The sequence below is a fragment of the Tetrao urogallus genome, assembly GCF_951394365.1.
Source record: "Tetrao urogallus genome assembly, chromosome: 7".
Taxonomy (NCBI): domain Eukaryota; kingdom Metazoa; phylum Chordata; class Aves; order Galliformes; family Phasianidae; genus Tetrao; species Tetrao urogallus.
The window spans coordinates 23,029,072-23,047,836 of record NC_136820.1 but is presented as its reverse complement, the minus strand read 5'-3'; the positions used below and the strand labels follow the sequence as shown (position 1 = coordinate 23,047,836).

General features: G+C 35.8%; 1 protein-coding gene across 2 annotated transcripts in view; it reads right to left on the bottom strand.

Moving 5' to 3' along the window:
* Positions 1-2,687: 2,687 nt before the first annotated feature.
* Positions 2,688-18,765, bottom strand: part of SNX13 (sorting nexin 13) — a gene marked incomplete at its 3' end in the record, with an annotated part of 42,444 nt that continues 26,366 nt past the window's right edge. The window contains exons 16-25 of one of the 2 annotated variants that reach the window (XM_079538521.1): positions 17,415-17,484; positions 14,645-14,817; positions 12,684-12,791; positions 11,693-11,803; positions 10,358-10,519; positions 9,177-9,248; positions 7,412-7,557; positions 6,269-6,337; positions 3,894-4,006; positions 2,688-2,935 (exon numbers count right to left, since the gene is read on the bottom strand). In XM_079538521.1, the coding sequence (XP_079394647.1) occupies positions 2,688-2,935; positions 3,894-4,006; positions 6,269-6,337; positions 7,412-7,557; positions 9,177-9,248; positions 10,358-10,519; positions 11,693-11,803; positions 12,684-12,791; positions 14,645-14,817; positions 17,415-17,484 (1,272 nt within the window). The remainder of the gene's footprint in view (positions 2,936-3,893; positions 4,007-6,268; positions 6,338-7,411; positions 7,558-9,176; positions 9,249-10,357; positions 10,520-11,692; positions 11,804-12,683; positions 12,792-14,644; positions 14,818-17,414; positions 17,485-18,765) is intronic. The other variant, XM_079538522.1, reaches the window with a different exon arrangement.

Sequence of the window (18,765 nt, the reverse complement as noted above, 5' to 3'; positions counted from 1 at the left end):
ACCAAATGAAAAACTCAATTGCTCATTTTCACTTAAAAATAATTAAGGCTAAAACAAGTGCATTTGTTGACAATGGCACAATCTTCAATGGCCAGTCACAGCACCCAAAGGCCAGAAGATACACTTAAGTGCTGTATGTTAACATTCAGTTTTGGAGATTTCATAGGACAACAGGCTGCATGGTTGATAGGGCAGGTATTTTGAATTGACAAAAGGAAAACCATTGTAAAGATAGGTACAAACTTTTAAACCAAAAGTATTAATTTCTGATCAATCTTGGCAGCGAACAGGCACAATTGAATTAGGGAGCCACATTCTGTAGCTAAATACAGAAGACAAAAGTTTAGTATATATATACATATGCACACCCATAAGTGTGTAAGTATATATATATATATATATATATGTAATAAATTCCAATAAGTAAAATGACTAATGAACATGGTGTATTATGTTCAGTTCACATTCCTAGAGATATTATTTTTATTTATTTATTTTTTACAGAAATGTACCAGATAATTAAGAAAATCCCAATTTGCACACAATCACCATTCTCTTGAATTTTTTCATGGTACCTGCAGATAGATAAGAGGTTCCACAGATTTGACAAAACAGCATTTAAACTTCCCATTTTCATACTGCAAAACAAATTCAGCGATTTAAAAAGACATAAATTAGGTTTGGTAGTATCAATGATGTAACTACTATATCACCAAGAACAATTGCTGAACGATCTTTCATCAGCTAGATGTCAGGTATGCTAGAGTGTAGACTGACATCAGAGGAAGATAAAGGCATGTAAACAATAGTAGCTGGCTATGCTGACTACTCCACACAGGAACTCAACAATTTTGTTAAATTCAACAGCACTTAATCACACTTCCACAAAATCTGCAGAGAAGAAGGGGGAAGGGTTGTTACACATTTTCCAACTTGTCTTCTTGGTAATTATAAAAGAAAGGGATTTAACTTAGAGAATTTAATTCTGCAATAAGGGGGAAAAAAAACAAGTGCACTTGAGCCCATGCATACTGTATGAAAACATTAACAGTACAATATGGTCATCGTTAACTAGTATGATAAAAGGCTACATTGCGTGAGTAGAGTCCATAAGAAAAATGATTTATATAGATGCTTCAGTCAAATTAACTAGGTCTTTTGAGAGCCTTCTATCTTCTCTGAGAACGCTTTAATAAAAGGTCTGTGTTCCTCTCCCACATAGAAGGATTTGTTCCCATTTAAACACAAATTGCTGTAAGGATCCTTAATCGACAGTTGTATCATATCCCGTGTTAAGCGTTCTGAAGAAATATGGACTCAGCAAAATTGCTTTCTATTCACTCAGATAGTAGTGCTCATAAACAGTAGGGGACTATGAAAAAGAAAAGACAAACTGAGGTATGCTGTGGCCTGAAAGTATTATTTGTTATTTTATTCTTAATTGGACATAAATTATTTGATGGAACTAAACAGATGGATGTGGGGCCTTGATGTCAAATTTCTATTAAAATTTTACACTATGCAAAAAATAAAAAAATTATTTAAAAAAATATTGTAATTTTATCTCCTTTTTATTTTCATATATACACTAAGATGCGTTCAGGAATTCCCAAATGTTTGCATATGACTAATGAAATATTTTTATCTGTAAGGAACCAACTAATTCTAACTTTTTTTTTTTCCATGAACCTTACACATTCAAAGGTAAAGGAATCTTTCAGTTACGTAGGACACAATCTTTTGCACCCTAAAAAGCTTCAGATTTTAGTGGGGAATAGTGTGAGAATTGTTTCTTAGTGCAGTTTCCTCATCTCCTAATACGATGTCTGTTCTCTTTGAAACATGTACCCCCTTCCTTCTGCAATTATGATCTTGACATATGTTCAAATACACCAATTGAACATAAATATGATGCCCCTTCTTCACTGAAGTTACATGCAAAATGTATGCCAGGTGCCATAAGAGCAGAAGATAGCCCTTAGAGCTACAGAATAATCAGAATAAAGGTTTTATTTCTACTGCATCTTTACTAAAACCCCCAACAGATCTAATGTTAGTTTATTTTTCAAAACATAAAAGGTGAAGTTTGTGTGGCATAAAAATCACATTTCCTCAACTTTACTTTAATAAATATACTTTTATGATGGGGGTATTAACTATTTCTCCCCTCCTCTATAAATCTGCTGTTCCAGAGATTGCTTTTCCTGTTAGCTCAGCCTTTACAGGAATGTTAAATAAGCCCTATAGAGCCTCAACAGACATAATGTAGAAAAATTCCACCTGATTCTCACACATTGCACTATCTCCCAGTGCCAAAACGTTCTTTTCCTCCACCGTATCATTCTTTTCCTTCACCGTTACGCTTCATTCAGTCTGGCACTTTTCATTGCTGGCAAACATCGCCTCAGGAACGGAAGGAATCAGCATTCTTATATAGTGGGCCAGTTTTCTTCTCAATGTTGCATGAAGACGCACCAAATCATTTAAGACACACGAACGCTTCTGGTAGTGGTTGAATTACAAGTGAAGATGAGAAGATCCACAGGTCTTACAGATGCATTAATAATCTACTATGTGACACTAAAAGACTGGTGCAGAAATAACAGCATGTGAGTTTGAAGCCCCAGAGAATCTGCCCAAGTAATAAGTCCTGGACAAACATACACCAGCTTAATAGGTTTAAAGTGTCACCTTTTCTGCAAGGAAGGCGCTTGAGTAGAATGTAGTCTCTGTTTATACCTCTGCATCTGCTTTGACCGTGAATGCAGTTTGTTGAAGAGCTCATGGAACTTATTTTGTGGAAACAAGGTTTCTAGAAATCTCTCCAGAAAGACATATACCATTCTCTTATTCAGTTGAGTATGCTGGAACATCTCAAAGACCCGAAGAATACCTTTTCGTGTTGTCTCAGCACCTATGATGTGCTTCAATTCATCTACAAAAATGAAAAGTACATGGAAGGTTAAATTTAATTCTATATCTCAGTTAATAATACATTGAATATTAAGTATATCGAGCAATTTGTCCATACTTCCTCTCAGAAATTATGCAGCTTGAAATTTGAAGTAACAGTGCCTCTATTACATATAGCTTGATTAATCTAAACGTTCTCTCAAGAGTAGAAACGATCTCTGAAAATTACATCTATTCTACACTGTATATAGAATCACAGAACAGCTTGGGTTTGAAAGCACCTTAAGGATCATCTGTTTCCAACCCTCCGCCATGAACAGGATTGCCCCTCACTTGACCAGGCTGCACAGGGCTGCATCTAAACTAGCCTCAAACTCCTCCAGGGACAGGGCATCCACAGCTTTTCTGGGCAGCCTGTGCCAGCACCGTGACATCCTCTGAGAAAATAATTCTCTTCCTACGTCTAAGTCTCCCTAACCCTCCTTTTTCTTGAATTTTAAACTGTTCTCCATTGCCATATCACCTTCACACCATATACAAAGTCGATTTGTTTAAAAGCTCTTTTTAAATACTTGAAGGCCACAATGAGGTCCTTCCAGAGCACCCTCTTCTTCCGGGCTGAACAAGTCCAGCTCCTCACTCCTCTGGACTCACTCCAACAGCTCCATATCTTCCTTGTGCAAAGGAGCCCCAGATCTGAATGCAATACTCCAGGTGGGGCCTCATGCTGTACTGGAATATATGAATTTCATGTACTCAACTTAAATCCTCTAGTGAAACTAAATACAGGATTGGTTCTAAGAACTAAAGTTGCAACGGTCACCACACGAGAAAATTTTCAGTGCTTTAATAATTAAAACCTTTTTATTTGAATACAGTTCAAAAGTCAGCATTTCTTTTCATTTTTTCAACAAATCAACATTAACTCCAGCACCAACATACAGTAAGGATTATTTAGCTTCAATCTCAAATCCCCTTACCTGGCATTATCTCTAGCAATTTGGTCTTCCCTGCTACTCTTGTTCTCATTCTAATAGCTTTGTCTCTCCGTGGAACGGTCTCTGCTAAAATGCCATTGGGCCAAAAGGCATCTCTGTAACAAAAGCAAATCTGTCAAAATACATTAAAATTTTAATCAAATGGAAGGTTATATTTAATCTCTCCAAATTTTCTCATAAGATAAATACATGCAAGCAACTTGTACAGAACCTAACACATACTTTAATTATTAGAGAAGGGAAAAGAAAGGGAAAAGTGGAATATTCAGAAGAAAGATCTACGATGCACTAGATCTATTCACAGTTGCTTCGTGCTACTTAGAATGGAATCAGTTGAAAGAAAAATTTTACACAGCAAAACCATTCAAATATCACATATCGCTTCAGTCTTTACTGTCACTGACAGACTTTGATCTAATTGTTTCAGTGGATCTTTGACAGAGGTAGAACTACTTATAAGATAGAGGTGAGATGAAGACACTTTAGTCTATTGAAATGCCCCATGCAAAACACAAATCTCAGTGTGAAAAGCTGTTTTTCATCAGTGTATGACACATTTGTTTTCTGATTAAGACACGTACGTTCTAAACTCATTTTATTGATGTGGTCTACCTAGACTTCAGCAAAGCCTTTGACACTATCTCCCACAGCATTCTCCTGCAGAAGCTGGCAGCCCGAGGCTTGGATGGGTACACTCTTGGCTGGATGAGGAGCTGGCTGGAGGGCCAGGCTCAGAGAGTGGTGGTGAATGGAGTCAAATCCAGCTGGCGACCGGTCGTGAGTGGTGTTCCCCAGGGGTCGGTGCTGGGGCCTGTCCTCTTCAATATCTTTATTGATGACCTCGATGAAGGCATCGAGTGCACCCTCAGTAAATTCGCAGATGACACCAAATTGGCTGGAAGCGTGGATCTGCCTGGGGGTAGTGAGGCCCTACAGAGGGATCTGGACAGGCTAGAGAGCTGGGCTGAAGCCAATGGGATGAGTTTCAACAAAGCCAAATGCCGGGTCCTGCACTTCGGCTACAACAACCCCAGGCGATGCTACAGGCTTGGGGCGGTGTGGCTGGAGGACTGCGTAGAGGAAATGGACCTGGGGGTATTGATGCTCGGCTGAACATGAGCCGACAGTGTGCCCAGGTGGCCAAGAAGGCCAATGGCATCCTGGCTTGCATCAAAAACAGTGTTGCAAGCAGGAGCAGAGAGGTGATTGTTCCCCTATATTCAGCACTCGTGAGGCCGCACCTCGAGTACTGTGTCCAGTTTTGGGCCCCTCACTGCAAGAAAGACACTGAGGCCCTGGAACGTGTTCAAAGGAGAGCAACAAAGCTGGTGAGGGGTCTGGAACACAGGCCATATGAGGAGAGGCTGAAGGAGCTGGGAATGTTCAGCCTGGAGAAGAGGAGGCTCAGGGGAGACCTCATTGCTCTCTATAACTTCCTGAAGGGAGGTTGTAGTGAGCTGGGGGTCGGCCTCTTCTCTCGTGTCATTAGTGATAGGACCAGAGGGAATGGCTTCAAGCTACGGCAGGGGAGATTCAGGCTGGACATGAGGAAGTATTACTTTTCAGAAAGGGTGGTCAGGCACTGGAATGGACTGCCCAGGGAGGTGGTGGAGTCACCGAGCCTGGGGGTGTTCAAGGAAAGACTGGATGTTGTGTTGAGGGGCATGGTTTAGTGGGAGCTATTGGGAATAGGTGAATGGTTGGACTGGATGATCTTTTAGGTCTTTTTCAACCTTGGTGACTCTATGACTCTATTAAAGAATAATAGAGTATCTCTAAAGTATAATCCTTTGGCTAATAGGTTATTCTACTTTATATCTTTTCCTCCATGCAAATAAAAAACAAAAGTTGTGAGGGGGTGTTTTATTCAACAAATACTTCTGAAGTCATTGAGATTTTTAAAAAACAGAATGATGAAACAGATTTTTCTAAAAAAGGGTCTGACAATTTCAAACTCAGAATTCAGTACAATTGTTCGACCTTGTATAGAACATGTACTGGCACGGAGCTAGGATTTTTAATAATAACAACTGTTTGCTTTTTAAGATTGGATGCACACATGTCTTCATCAAGGTAAACAAGACACTTCATCCAGTAATACGATGAATTCCAAATACCACAGCTCTTCAGGACCAGTTAAAAAAGTACATGTTAATGAAGAGGAGAAAATTCCAAAATAGTTTTCTTTATGTGACAGATACTTTCTCTCACTTAACACAACTAAAAAGCTGGGCCTGGTCAAACTGGACTCCTGTACTTTAAAAATTTCCTCACACAGAAAGAAGAGGAAGGATGTATATGTATTAGACATCGATTGACAGGTACTCTGCATTTAACATATATCACGAAAGACATACCTGAAGCGTTTCACAGCATCTGCTACTTGTTCAGGAGATGTCATCCAGTCAACATGATCAACTATTTTCCTAAAATCAAAGCAACAAGACTCTTATTTTGTTATTTCAACGAAGGAAAGGAAAAATAAGTAAACCATTTTAAAGAGTATTGTTGTGCAAAGTGCAACTTCAGTTCTTGTCCAATGCTATTAAGTAGGTTCTATAAAATGGCACACTATGAAAACAAAGACTGATTCTCAGGACAAAAATTTGAAGTCCCTTATTGCTCTCTGAGTACTGCTGAAGCTAAAGCATTTTTCCACTTCAGTAAACATATGATGACCAAGCAGGTAGGAAAGATGACATTACATCTCCTTCCAACATGATATAAATGTTGTGCTTGCACAGCTCTCCTATTCATGAAGCACTGTTCAAATTCCGTTTATGTAAGCAAAGAACCTACTTAAAACTTATTGCACTTATTTATGAGGTTACCTGGTAATCTTGAACATAATACTGACTAATCAAAGTTGACATTATGATGACTTCAAGATAATTCTCATCTGGCCACTAGGAATAATTTCAAAAGAACCCAGTGCTATTCCTATTATAAAGAAGCATCACTACTGATACCACAAGAACCACCTATATTTGAAATACTGATGATGAAAACATTATAAGTGTACACATGAAGGTTAAAAAGTACAGTGAGGAAATTTCCGGAAGAGTAATGGCAAGCTACTTCTCACCTGGCAGAAATAAAGTTCCTGATCCACAGCACTATGCCAAATTGACAATTAAGGAGCCAATTATAATTACGATTCACCTAATTTGATAGTGCTCATGTATCATTTGTAACACTACAGAGATGAAACCAGAAATTGGGCAGAAAAAAATAGTATTAACAGCAAAAAATACAATGTAAAACATAAGTTAAAAAGCATATACAAAGCCAGTATTAAGTTACATTCATAAAAGCATGAACACTTCTGGCTCTGGGAAAGCAGTTCTCTGACAGTGTACATTTACATCAAATTTGCACTTGGTTTCTCTTCATTCTCTTTAAAGGGGAAAGCATGTATCAATTTAGCAATGTCAGAAAGGATTTCTAGTCAGTCTCCATAATTTCACTCACACAACAACTCTATATAAGAAAAGCAGTACCTATTAATTGTGTCACCATATGTTGCTCTAATAAGCTGTTGAAGAAGATTCTTTATATTTCTTCTTAACCATTGATTTCTTTCCTTTAAATCAAAGACTTCATCCATTAGGAGGAGCATTACTCGAAGAGGAATATTGTCATCCACCTGATCAAGTGGTAAAGATAGAATCAGTAAACATATTTCAGTTCACAACAGGCACAATTCACAGGCCAAATGCTTCTGTATAAACACAACAGGGTCAGAACTCTTTGATCTATTATTTATTATAATATGAAATCTTCCATAAATCTATAACATGACCAACAACAGCATAAAAATTGAAAAATAAGGATAAAATAATCTTACACTTTTTTTTTTTTTTTAAACATAAGAGAAAAGGAATTGTTACTGTACTCAAGTGGAACAAACTTAATACAAGTATGCGTGAACCGGAGAGAACTTGTGCCTTTGCTTTTTCTTAGTAGACAAATTCAGAATCACTGAAAAGTATTAAATTTGAGGAAGAGTTTACTGAATTCTAGTAAGAGTATTCATTTTTCATCTTTTTTTTATCCCCTATAGACATGACATCAGCTTCTCATGGCCTTCTTTTTGGTATATGCCAAAATTTAAGCCAATACATTGTTAAACTATTGCATAAAAGATGGAGTTATTTGGAGTTACAGTTGTATTACACAAGAGAACACAGTTATTTACCACAAATGCAACAAATGCATTTTTTGACTGAGTTGTTGCTTAAATATTAAATTCATTATTAATACTTCATAGAACAGCAAGCTAAAATTATCTTAGAAGCTAACAGAAATTGTAGCTTCTATACAATTTACAGAAGATCAATGAAATTTTTGCAAAGAAGCTGCTCATATATTTGGACTATATAATTTAGTATTGCCTGTGCAAAAATATCAGCCTCAAGAGTGATGGAAGGTATATGTTTGTAATTACAAATTTACAGATACAGTCTGATAGAATGAAAAACAATGAAGGAAAAGGAAAACCCAGAGGGGTTCAAGTTTGTTATTTGAGTAAAAAATACATCTACCAAGACATCACTGCAATTATGCACAAGAAGACAAACAGGAATGCTTTGATGTGTTCTAAAACCTAAAATGTGAAAGGCAAAACAGGTGCAGACTTATGACCGTGGTAAACTGCATATAATCACTGATAATCTCACGGCATTTCTGTCCTACTTAAGCATGAAAGTTGTTTCTTTCTTTTTGTTGTTTTTTTTTGTTTTGTTTTGTTTTATTTCCATGTACATGATCAATGTTTCAACTAAAACAACACCAAAATACCATACATCATGACAATTTCAACTTCACTGTTAAGTTTCTTAATATTACTACTTCATTTATTTTTGGTATCCACACAGTGAAAGTTTATTACTCAGGACTATATGAACTTTTTTTCTTTGTCTAAAAGAAATGTGCTAAACACTACTTATGATCCATTAGATGAAGGCCTCCTGAAATGTTCTCAGAAATCAGTTGTAACTGAAATTATGCTGACAGTTTGGTATCACATTTTCTTTGAATAGAAAGAAATAGAAGATAGAAAAAAAAAAACTTCAATCAAATCGTAAAAAAGTAAATATCCCAAACACCAAAATATTATCATGTGAACTTTAATGCACTACCTGGCCATCTTCGTACTACAAAAGAAGTTAATTTTAGAAGGAAACATCATTTTTTTAAAAGAAATTTAAGCGCCTTAAACACCTGCTTCTAAGTGCCTCGTTTATTTATCAGTGTCAGACTCACACTGTCATCAATTGTTGCTGCAACACGGCAATGGTCAGGATCTGAATAGGTTTTCTGGATCAAAGGAGGCACCTGCAATTCAAGGAAAGGTAAGCTTTATGAAGGACAATACTGTAGAACTCCAATAAATTAGATTCATTTTCATACCCAAGATGATTATGAAAACAGAAACTAAACATTTGGTCAAAAGTCAGTTGCATACTACAGCAGAATTTCATATTCCAGCAAATCAGGTCTTGTATGATCACGTACATTTTCTCAAGTGCCCAGTGCTTTAGCTGAAAAACCATGATACCTCTTAAGTTATTTTCCCTTTATCTCAACTTTCACTTTGTAAGTCTTCCTAGTGAGTGTAACTGCATATATTTTGCTAGTCACACACGAGAGAAGCTGCCAGCAAAGAGAAAGTCCACAGGCAGTAATTCTCACCCAAGAATGTAAAAATTACATAAAAATCACACTCCTTACAACAACAACAACAAAAACAACCAAACCCAAACCATAGATTTATTATTCCCTTTTACGTTTAGTTCATCTGGGTTACTGTTCTACATCTACTATAAACAACTGTTTCGTTAGTATAAAATGGAATGGTCTCTAGCCAAAGGACTTTACAGTAAGACACAGAAGTAGAAAAGCAAGGGAAAGGAAGGTAAGGCAGGCACACCAGGAAGATTTCTAGTATATAGGAAGATAGCATGCCTTGCTACTCTATACCTTTAAGGTGTTGTATTTTAGGAATACATCAGATGAGAAAAGATAATGGTAGTACATGGCATTAAAGACAGAATTCAACAAGGAATAAGCAGAGAAGACATTATCTCCTTAGTAAGTTTCAATACATGCACTCTTTGTCCAACAAATGCAGTGACTGCAGGAAGCTAACTTTATGAGAATGGAAGGTAAAATCGATTACACCCCCACATTGTTCTCAAGTGGCTGCAGTGAATTGAAGATGGATCCCTGCATAAATTCCATCTTCTAATGTGTTACATAACATCAAAGAGAACTCCACATTTGCAGTATAATGACTGCTGAACTTCTAAAGAAGGGTACAGAAATAAAACCAGACTGCTCTCCTATCCAAGGACCTAACTCTTCATTATAATACATAAATTAAAATGACTTGACAGTCTCCTATTAATTGACCAGTACACATTGACTACCAAACTTTTTCTTACCTTGAAAAATGATTGCTTTATGTCTTGTCCCAGTCTCTCTGACATTTTACCCATGTTGTCTGACATTTTAGTCATTCCCTCTGCGAGGCTGTCAGGGAGAGACTTGACTGCATTTGATACATTTCTCATAGAGTTACGCAGTGGGTTTACAAATGTGTCCATCTAAAGGGGAAGATGTTGAACCAGAATTGTATGATCTATGAGGACACTAGTAAATTAATGTACTATGAGAAGTATATCATGCTATTCTGTGTGAACAATTACAAGAAGGACGACTGTAATTGCTTAAGCTCATTACATACTGCAGCAAAAAGTTTTAATTTCTTTTTCATTTATTTCTCAGTCCTTACATCCCTGCTGCAAGTCTTCACATCTTTCAATTGATCTTCCTGAGTCGTTTCCACTTAACTATTCTTTAGCTTTTCTTTCCTTGTATTTGCTTTCCTTTTCTTGTCCATTTAATGCCATTTCTTTGCTCTGAGACTCCTGCTTCCAAAAGCGTTTCCCTTCTGCTTTCAGCTGACCATCTTTGAAACATGGCTTTCACATATACCTTATATTCAGCCCAGAGGTACGAACACTAATGTGATGCTCAAAAGATTGTGGGAGATTTCTAAGTTAAAGCAAATCTTACTCAGTCATCACATAAATAATGATAAACTTACAAGAAGTGTTTTACTATGCTCTGGTGTTAAGTACTTTAGAAATAAAGAAGCTTGAGCTTACAGTTTTAGATGCTTTTTATATGAAAAAGTCAACAGAAACTTAGAAATACTTATATTTGTAAAGCAGCACTCACACACTGGTCAATTGAACAAAGAATCATTGCTCTGAAGAGAGTTCTGGTGGCTTAATAAAATAAATGCACAGTTCAGAGCTCTGAATTTGATCATTGGCACTGCTTACAACTAAAACACACAGCAGCTGCTTTTGAAGGGAAATGTATTTCATTTTTTGAGCTGAAAGGTGGACAGTATGTAACAGCAGCAAATACAGAGTAAAGAACTGAAAAAAGATATAAGAAATGAGTAAAAAAAAATCAGAGATGTCTCTGACAAAGTAATTTGCAACAAGCACAATTTAAAAAGATTCTTAGTGCAATCCATGGTTCTATATTCCCTCAGATTCTTAGTAAAGTGTTTTGAAAGCATGGCTTAATATATGAAATATTGTATATATGAAATATTATATCTCATATTAAACTGAATATCACATATTCAAACATACTATATATGAAATAGCTGCTTAATATCAGATCAATATCTTTGTTTAATGCAGCCTTCACACTAACAAATGCTCTACTAAAGTTTCATTGATGTTGAAAATAATTCTTACCTTTCGTGCAAAATCCCCCTTCCCTTTGCTGTAGGCCTTATTTTCCAAGAAGTCGTACACATAATGGGCTAGAGCTGGAGAAGCTTTCATCATTTCAGGATTTAACAGGAGCTGAGTAAAATATTTTTTGAAAGAAACTGTTAAAGTAATTTTGAAAAGGGCCATGCAGTTTAGTGAAAGTCAGCATGTTTTGCAATGTATTTTTTTCATGCATCCTCTAAATTTTATTCCAACATAACACTATTCTAATGATGGAAACAATCTGCAAATAGGTAATTTCTGTAATTCTTAACTAGTACATTAACTATAGTATCTCACAGAAAAATACATTAAATACATTTTCATTATTGTTAAAACACCCATCAAGTCAGTCAACATACTTTGGTGATAAGTGACAGGGAAGTCCCTGCGAAATAAAACACAGTTCTCATCTGAATGGGGAAGCTGTGCTGTTGTGGTATTCAGCAGAGTGGGTGCCACGCCAATCCTTATGCAACAGCACAGGAGAAAGTAACGACAAAAATGAGTGTAATGGAAAAAATGTTTAAAGAAAGTTTAGTGGTGTAGTGCTCCAAATAAATAAATAAACAGATAGATAGATAAAGCAACAATTGGAATCTCACTAGCTCAAAGAAGCAAGGGCAGAAATGGCAGAGAATAAAACTAAACAGCGCAGAAAAGGTGAAATAAGTAGATAATATAATGTTTTAAGTTTTGGCATATTATTTGGATGGATTCTGTTTGCAATTTGAGTAACGATCTCAGAAAATGAGCACTCGCACTTCCCACATTAACATCGGGACGTACTGATGACAGACCTATGCCATTTCTATTTACTCACATTATTCAAAATTAAACTTGGCACTTAACTTCTGCTGGGACACTCACAACATGTTGTTTTGTTCTTTTCTTAAAGCATCAACAAAAACTACAGGCAAATTTTCCACATTGGGAAAAAAAATAAAATCAAACAGAAGACATAACAGCTTACCTGCAAATATGCATTTAAATCTTTTTTCCTCTTCTCCAAGAATTCTCTGTCCATATTGTTAAATGTCTTTTTGCCAGGAAGTTTCAGTATGTTTGCCAGATTTTCAAACTAGGAAAAAAAGATTTTTTGCTCTGTGTTCAATGGAGGTTCAACTCACCAAGTAACCTCAGAAATGATAGATGTCATTATATTGCCTTCTCATGTACCATATCAGACCTGACAATTTCTGCATCAAGCTCAGAAATCAGACACCCTGGAGAAGCCAAAAGGTAGGCTGTAAAGAACGAGTGCATGCCAACTCCCAGGAGACAGTCAAGGGCAAAATTTAAATTCAGAACACATCAAGCAATACTGAGTTTTGGAATACAGATTTATATTAGTATACTCTGCAAATGCAAATTATTCATGTCCTCACATCTGCTCAAAAAGCTTAGGTACAAGATTTATCATTATTATTTAGGCAGAAGTCAGTAGGGTTATGACAATACATCAAGAGAACTTGCACATCTTTCTAAAACATCTACCCTTTCTTCTCATACTTCCTACAAACTTACTGAAGAAGAAATTAAATTTTTAATCACTACAGTGTATGGCAGCACCCTGTTTATACAGGTTATCACGATGACAGGCACCAGCTGACTTCTCCCACTGTTCCAGTTTTACACCAAGAACAGCTGTTTCAGTGAAACAGTATAGAAAGATGAGACTCTAACATATCAGAATGTTGAACAATTTTGCTACAGTTCACAACAGTGAACTGTCGTGAACTTGAAGTGAACTTGAAGTATCAAGATTATTCATAGACAGAATCCAGAAACTTTTCTAAATCTTAAATAATTTTTTAAGGCATAAAGACAGTATTTAGTACTGGTCTCTAACAGGTTGTAAACTTTCCTCATTAGAGAAGATCATAAAATTACAGATTTAATGAGGGTTTTGTTCCATTTCAGTTCCTGCATGTGGACTTTTTGTGAAGACATCATTAACCTTGGAAGGACACAAAGGTTGTATAACGTATATGGCCTACAGAAATCATCATACATAACACATCTTACCCATGTTACATATCTCATTCACTTGCAAAGTGCCAAGGAAAGAACTGAACAGAATGTGGTCTATTTTTTATTTAGATAACTGCATCAAAACAGAAGCATGTAAGCAAAGAACAGTTTCTATTTTATAGATATAAAAAGCAACACAATACTTTGAATAATATTACTCTACTAACTGAAGAAACTGGATGTGAATCAATTCAGCACTTTTCTTTAAAGTCCATACAGATACTGGAACACACCAAATCCTTACCCCTCCTATTAATTTGAAATAAAAGATTCAAACTTTCACCTGTAAGATAAGGTGTGATGTCAATAACAACATCAGACATGAACACAAAAAAGGTTTCAGTGTACCAGTGATATTCTCATGCCTGTAAACTCAGCAGGAATGTTAATTTTACTTCCAAAATAAAACAACGTTGTTGGGCATTTGAGAAATCTAATTCTTGATTACTGAGGTGATGCAGTAAAATCTGACTTTTTTACTCTCTTAAGGCCACTACTGTTACGACCACTGACTTTTTGATGTCAGGAGATTGTACAATTTACTTCAGTGAATTACAAGTGTCCCACTCATTTTCTCTCTTTTGTTTTAGGAGGTTTAAGAATCTGAGCATACAAGTATAGCAATAAAAGTGCAGTCTAGCAGTACATATCCTGTTATTACAGGAATTACACAGACATCATGTACTGAACAGCTGCACCTGTAAGCAGCTCAATACAAATTATTACATTAATGGAGGAAAAGTACACATTAATGCAAAATACAGTGCTATTACTCCACAACTTAACCCACTTTGAGAAAGCCAATGTGCCACACCATCTCACAGAAAAAAAAAAAAAGAATAAGAAAAAAACCCACCCTCTTTCATAGAGTTCTAAAAAGACTTCAATGGAATGAATTACCTGCTCAGTGATCCTCATGTGAAAGTCATGGAAGTCACTGTAGCGCCGATATGTCTTCCATGTTTCCTCGCTGTTTGCATTTCTCCGATGGACTGTGATAGCATACAGCGCGTATGTCTTGCCATGGTCATTACACACTCCTGCCACAGCATATGGGTCATAGTCAGCATATACTAGTAGTTTAAAAACAAAAATAAAAAAAGGAACAAACAGAAAGAAGGAAGACGAGAGGACACAAACGTGAAGTGAAGAAATGTCTGAAATGACAGACTTGAGAAACTAAAATGGACATGCAAGCAGAAGAGTAAGTCATCCGTTTATCCAAAACACTAGAAGTGTTTGAACATAAATTTAATTCACAGAGATTAAGTAGCCTTAAAGATAGGCTAGTTTACTCACATGCAAAACATAAAAAAAATAAAAATAAAAACAAATTAAAAAAAAAAGGAAAGGTTCCAACTTTAATGACTAGAGAATAGATCTTTTAAAAAATAAATTCAAGCTAAGGAATTCAAGATAGAGGTGAAAAACAACTGTGAAACCAGAAGAAATTCCAGTCTCCAAAGTACCTTCTAGTCGTATTTTAGAAAGTTTACAAATACAACAGAAAGCATAACATCATAAGCATCATTTCTTTCTTTAGCATTAGCAGTTACTGGCTACAAGATAAAAAACAACCCCCACAGTATTTCTCAGTCGAGAGAAATTATGTACACATAGACACACAAATGCATGTATTCTGTGCGTGTGCACATGTATACATAATTCTATGTATGTATACACAGATTTTATGGAGATGCCAATTCATAAATGGAAAGAACACAGATGGCTATCTTGAAAAGAAATTTTTAAATTTTCTTCTGCATTTTTTCCATCCCTATAAGAAAAATGTTTCAAAAACTCCCATCTAAACCACAGAACATTGTAAAACCAGCATTGTATACACTGCATACATTTATACTCTTAACATGCTCTAAACTCCAAATACTGAGCCAACAGCTCTTAGCTAGATGAAAATACTTAAGTTTTATGAATTTCTTAATGTGTTTCTGCTCCATGAAATACAAATACACTTCTCTGCCAAATCATCAGCTCTAACCTCTTGGTATTTCATAAGAACAAGGCTGATATATCTAAGCTGCAAAGCGAGCTCAAGGACAGGGGCTAACAAGGTAAGAATTTCCCCACTAGTAAAACAGTGGGAATGGAGCATCACCAATCTTCTTCAGCATCAATCCTTTAGAAGAATGACGAGTGCTGAATCCAAGAGTAAAGAGACAGCAAGCCATTGCCCCATGGGTGTGCACAAAACGTATCCTCTAAACTCACACTGACCACTCTGCCATGCAGCCACTGTACCACAACCCATGGTCCTCTAGTAGGACCACTGCCAGCCAGGAGCAATAGAAAAAGAAAGAAGCAGCTCCCACCATGCTTTACATTGTATCTTATTATAACAAACACATTTTGCAACACAAAGGAAGCTGAATTCTTAACTTTTATAGAAAAGACTTTGTAAACCCCCTCCCCCCCCCCCCCCCCCCCCAGCACAGTAAAGGGCAATAGACAGCTCAGGAAAGTAGCCTGCACACAGATGCACCATGTGCATGCTGCCTGCAGCACCCAGAAGGCAGCAAGACTTCTATATCTTGCTCCAATACAAGGTAAAGAAAAAGAAGACGGCTACTTTAATTCTTACAGTATGAACATGTGCATATTCCTTGTTTCATATGAATTACTATGGAATGATGGAGTCAAGGTGATAGTAATCAGGACTTGCTGGCATCAGACTATAAATTTAACATAATTCACAAGAGTTTCAGAGTTTTATTTTCCTTAGAGATTAAAACAATGAAACTTTAAATTTAATTCAGAAAGCAAGTAACACCCACAATTTTAGTACAAGAAAAATTGTGATTCTTAACTGTTAAGATTATTTTTCTCCTTCTCTGAAGGCTCACAACATAGAGACTATTGGATTGTACCATGCTGGGTTGCCATAAATTTAATTGAGCTAATTGACATTTTAATTTCTGCTCACAGCTTTCATCTGTGCTATATAAGTACATAGTTTAAAAGTCATAGTAAACTCTACCCAAAGACTCGCTGACAAAATCATTTTCCAGTGGAATCCTGTCTTGTAACTAGAGTATTTGCAAATAGTACCTGAGCTTTATTATTTGCTATCCTATCATATATTTTTGTAGCTTATTAATAAACAGAAGTTTGCTAAAATAAACGAGAATTCCACCACTGTAAAAACGAAATTCACTACCTTAAATTGAGCTAAGCCAATCAGGAAGCACAGAAAAGAGGGGATTATATTGTTGCAAGGGAAGTGAACGTTTAAGAATACAACTTGTCTGACTAGAAAGAAAGTTGGTTTTCAGAAATTGTTCTTTAAATAGTTGTCAAAATAAATACTCAATATTAAACTTAATGAACAATAGTTCATTAACTTTTTCCGTCATCCATAGAAAGAAAAAATAACAGTGCTATAAACAGCAAGATTTGTATTTCATTTTAGGTACATATATAGTCTCGAGCTACAGCAACTGTAGCTGTATCAAGTTCCATTACGAGGACTTCACTAGGAGTACGAATTCAATGTTTTATGATATTAAAAAAAAAAAAAAAAAAAAAAAAAAAAGGAAAGGATGGAAAGGATTAGGAATTCATGGGCCTGTCATATTAAAAAAAAAAAACAAAAAAAAAAACACTCAAAAGTTGGGAAAAAAAAGTAAGCAGTTGTTGTAACAGATTAACTTACCAGTATCCGAGATATATGCATGGAGTTGAACTGTTTCATCAGAAGGGACATTTGAAAGGTCATCTAAGGACTGCAGGGGGAGAGAGCGGGCAGAAGGAAGAAATGAGCAATAGAGAATAAAATCACAGACATGTCTCATTTGCAAGATACTTTTTCATTAATCTAGTTCATTTTCAAGTTCTAGTTCACTATACTATTAAGATAACTTAATGCACAAAATTATGTTCTTATTACCTGGTTACTAGAGTAATTCCCCCCAAAACATACAGTTTCACATACTTTTGTGACCACTCAAATGTATTTCTTTCTCTGTACCACTTTCATTTGATATCTCAACGTAATAGAATTACAGGCACAAATAGTCTTTCACTGAGCATTTGAAAAAGAACAGCAGTACAGCTATGGAGATACAGTTGTGGTGTAACTGAGGTTTTACTTACTATTACTTAAATCTTTATACTGTTTGTTTCTTTCAACTGACTGCCAACTAGGCAAAGATATAGCACAGTAAAAGTTGAATAATTTCTCCACTCTATGTAAAAAACCGTGAGCAATTTTCTCAGACACGTTCTCCCTTATAAAATATGAACACATGAATCCTTAGGCTAATTCTATCTCCCTGTTCAGTAATAATTTGGGATCAAAAGAAGCTTAATAGATGTTTGAAAGATGCTTTGATGTGATGCTTTTTTTTTTTTTTTTTTTTAAGTTATTTATGCCAAAGACAGAGCTACTGAAACAGAATTTATAGGCTTTTGGATCCTAGCTAATTTAGGCAACTCCAATACTTCACATACTATGCAATCCTGACATCAAACTACTGTTGTATTTTTTTTTTAAAGCATCATTACTTATTTTTACCAGTCCCTAAATCACCTACCTGACTTTGTCCTTTTTTCTTATATCTGCACAGAGTTCAGACTAATATATATTAATGACATTCAGAAGATAACTCAGGTATTTCTGCTGCTATTTAAGGTCTTGGATATGTATTACCTTTGTAACTTCCTCTATTTTACTCAGTGCAAAAAAAATACAGAAAGTTCAGATCATGGAACAAGTTAGATGACATCTGCAAGAGCCTATATATTCCACAGTTGTTTTATACTGCAAAAATGCACCCTACTGTTTAGTGTAGTAGATGAAGGTGTTAAATTAGAGACAGGAATTGAGAAGACAAGGATAACTTTTCCTTAAAAGTTTCAAATAATCTTAAAAGAAAATAACACAAGTTAATTAAACTTAAGCAAAACTATCATGCCACAACCTAATCTTTCTTAATGCACTGTCATTAACTAAAAGTACAGAAATTCCATGACCTTTAAAGTAACCTTACCAAGGTCTATTTTAC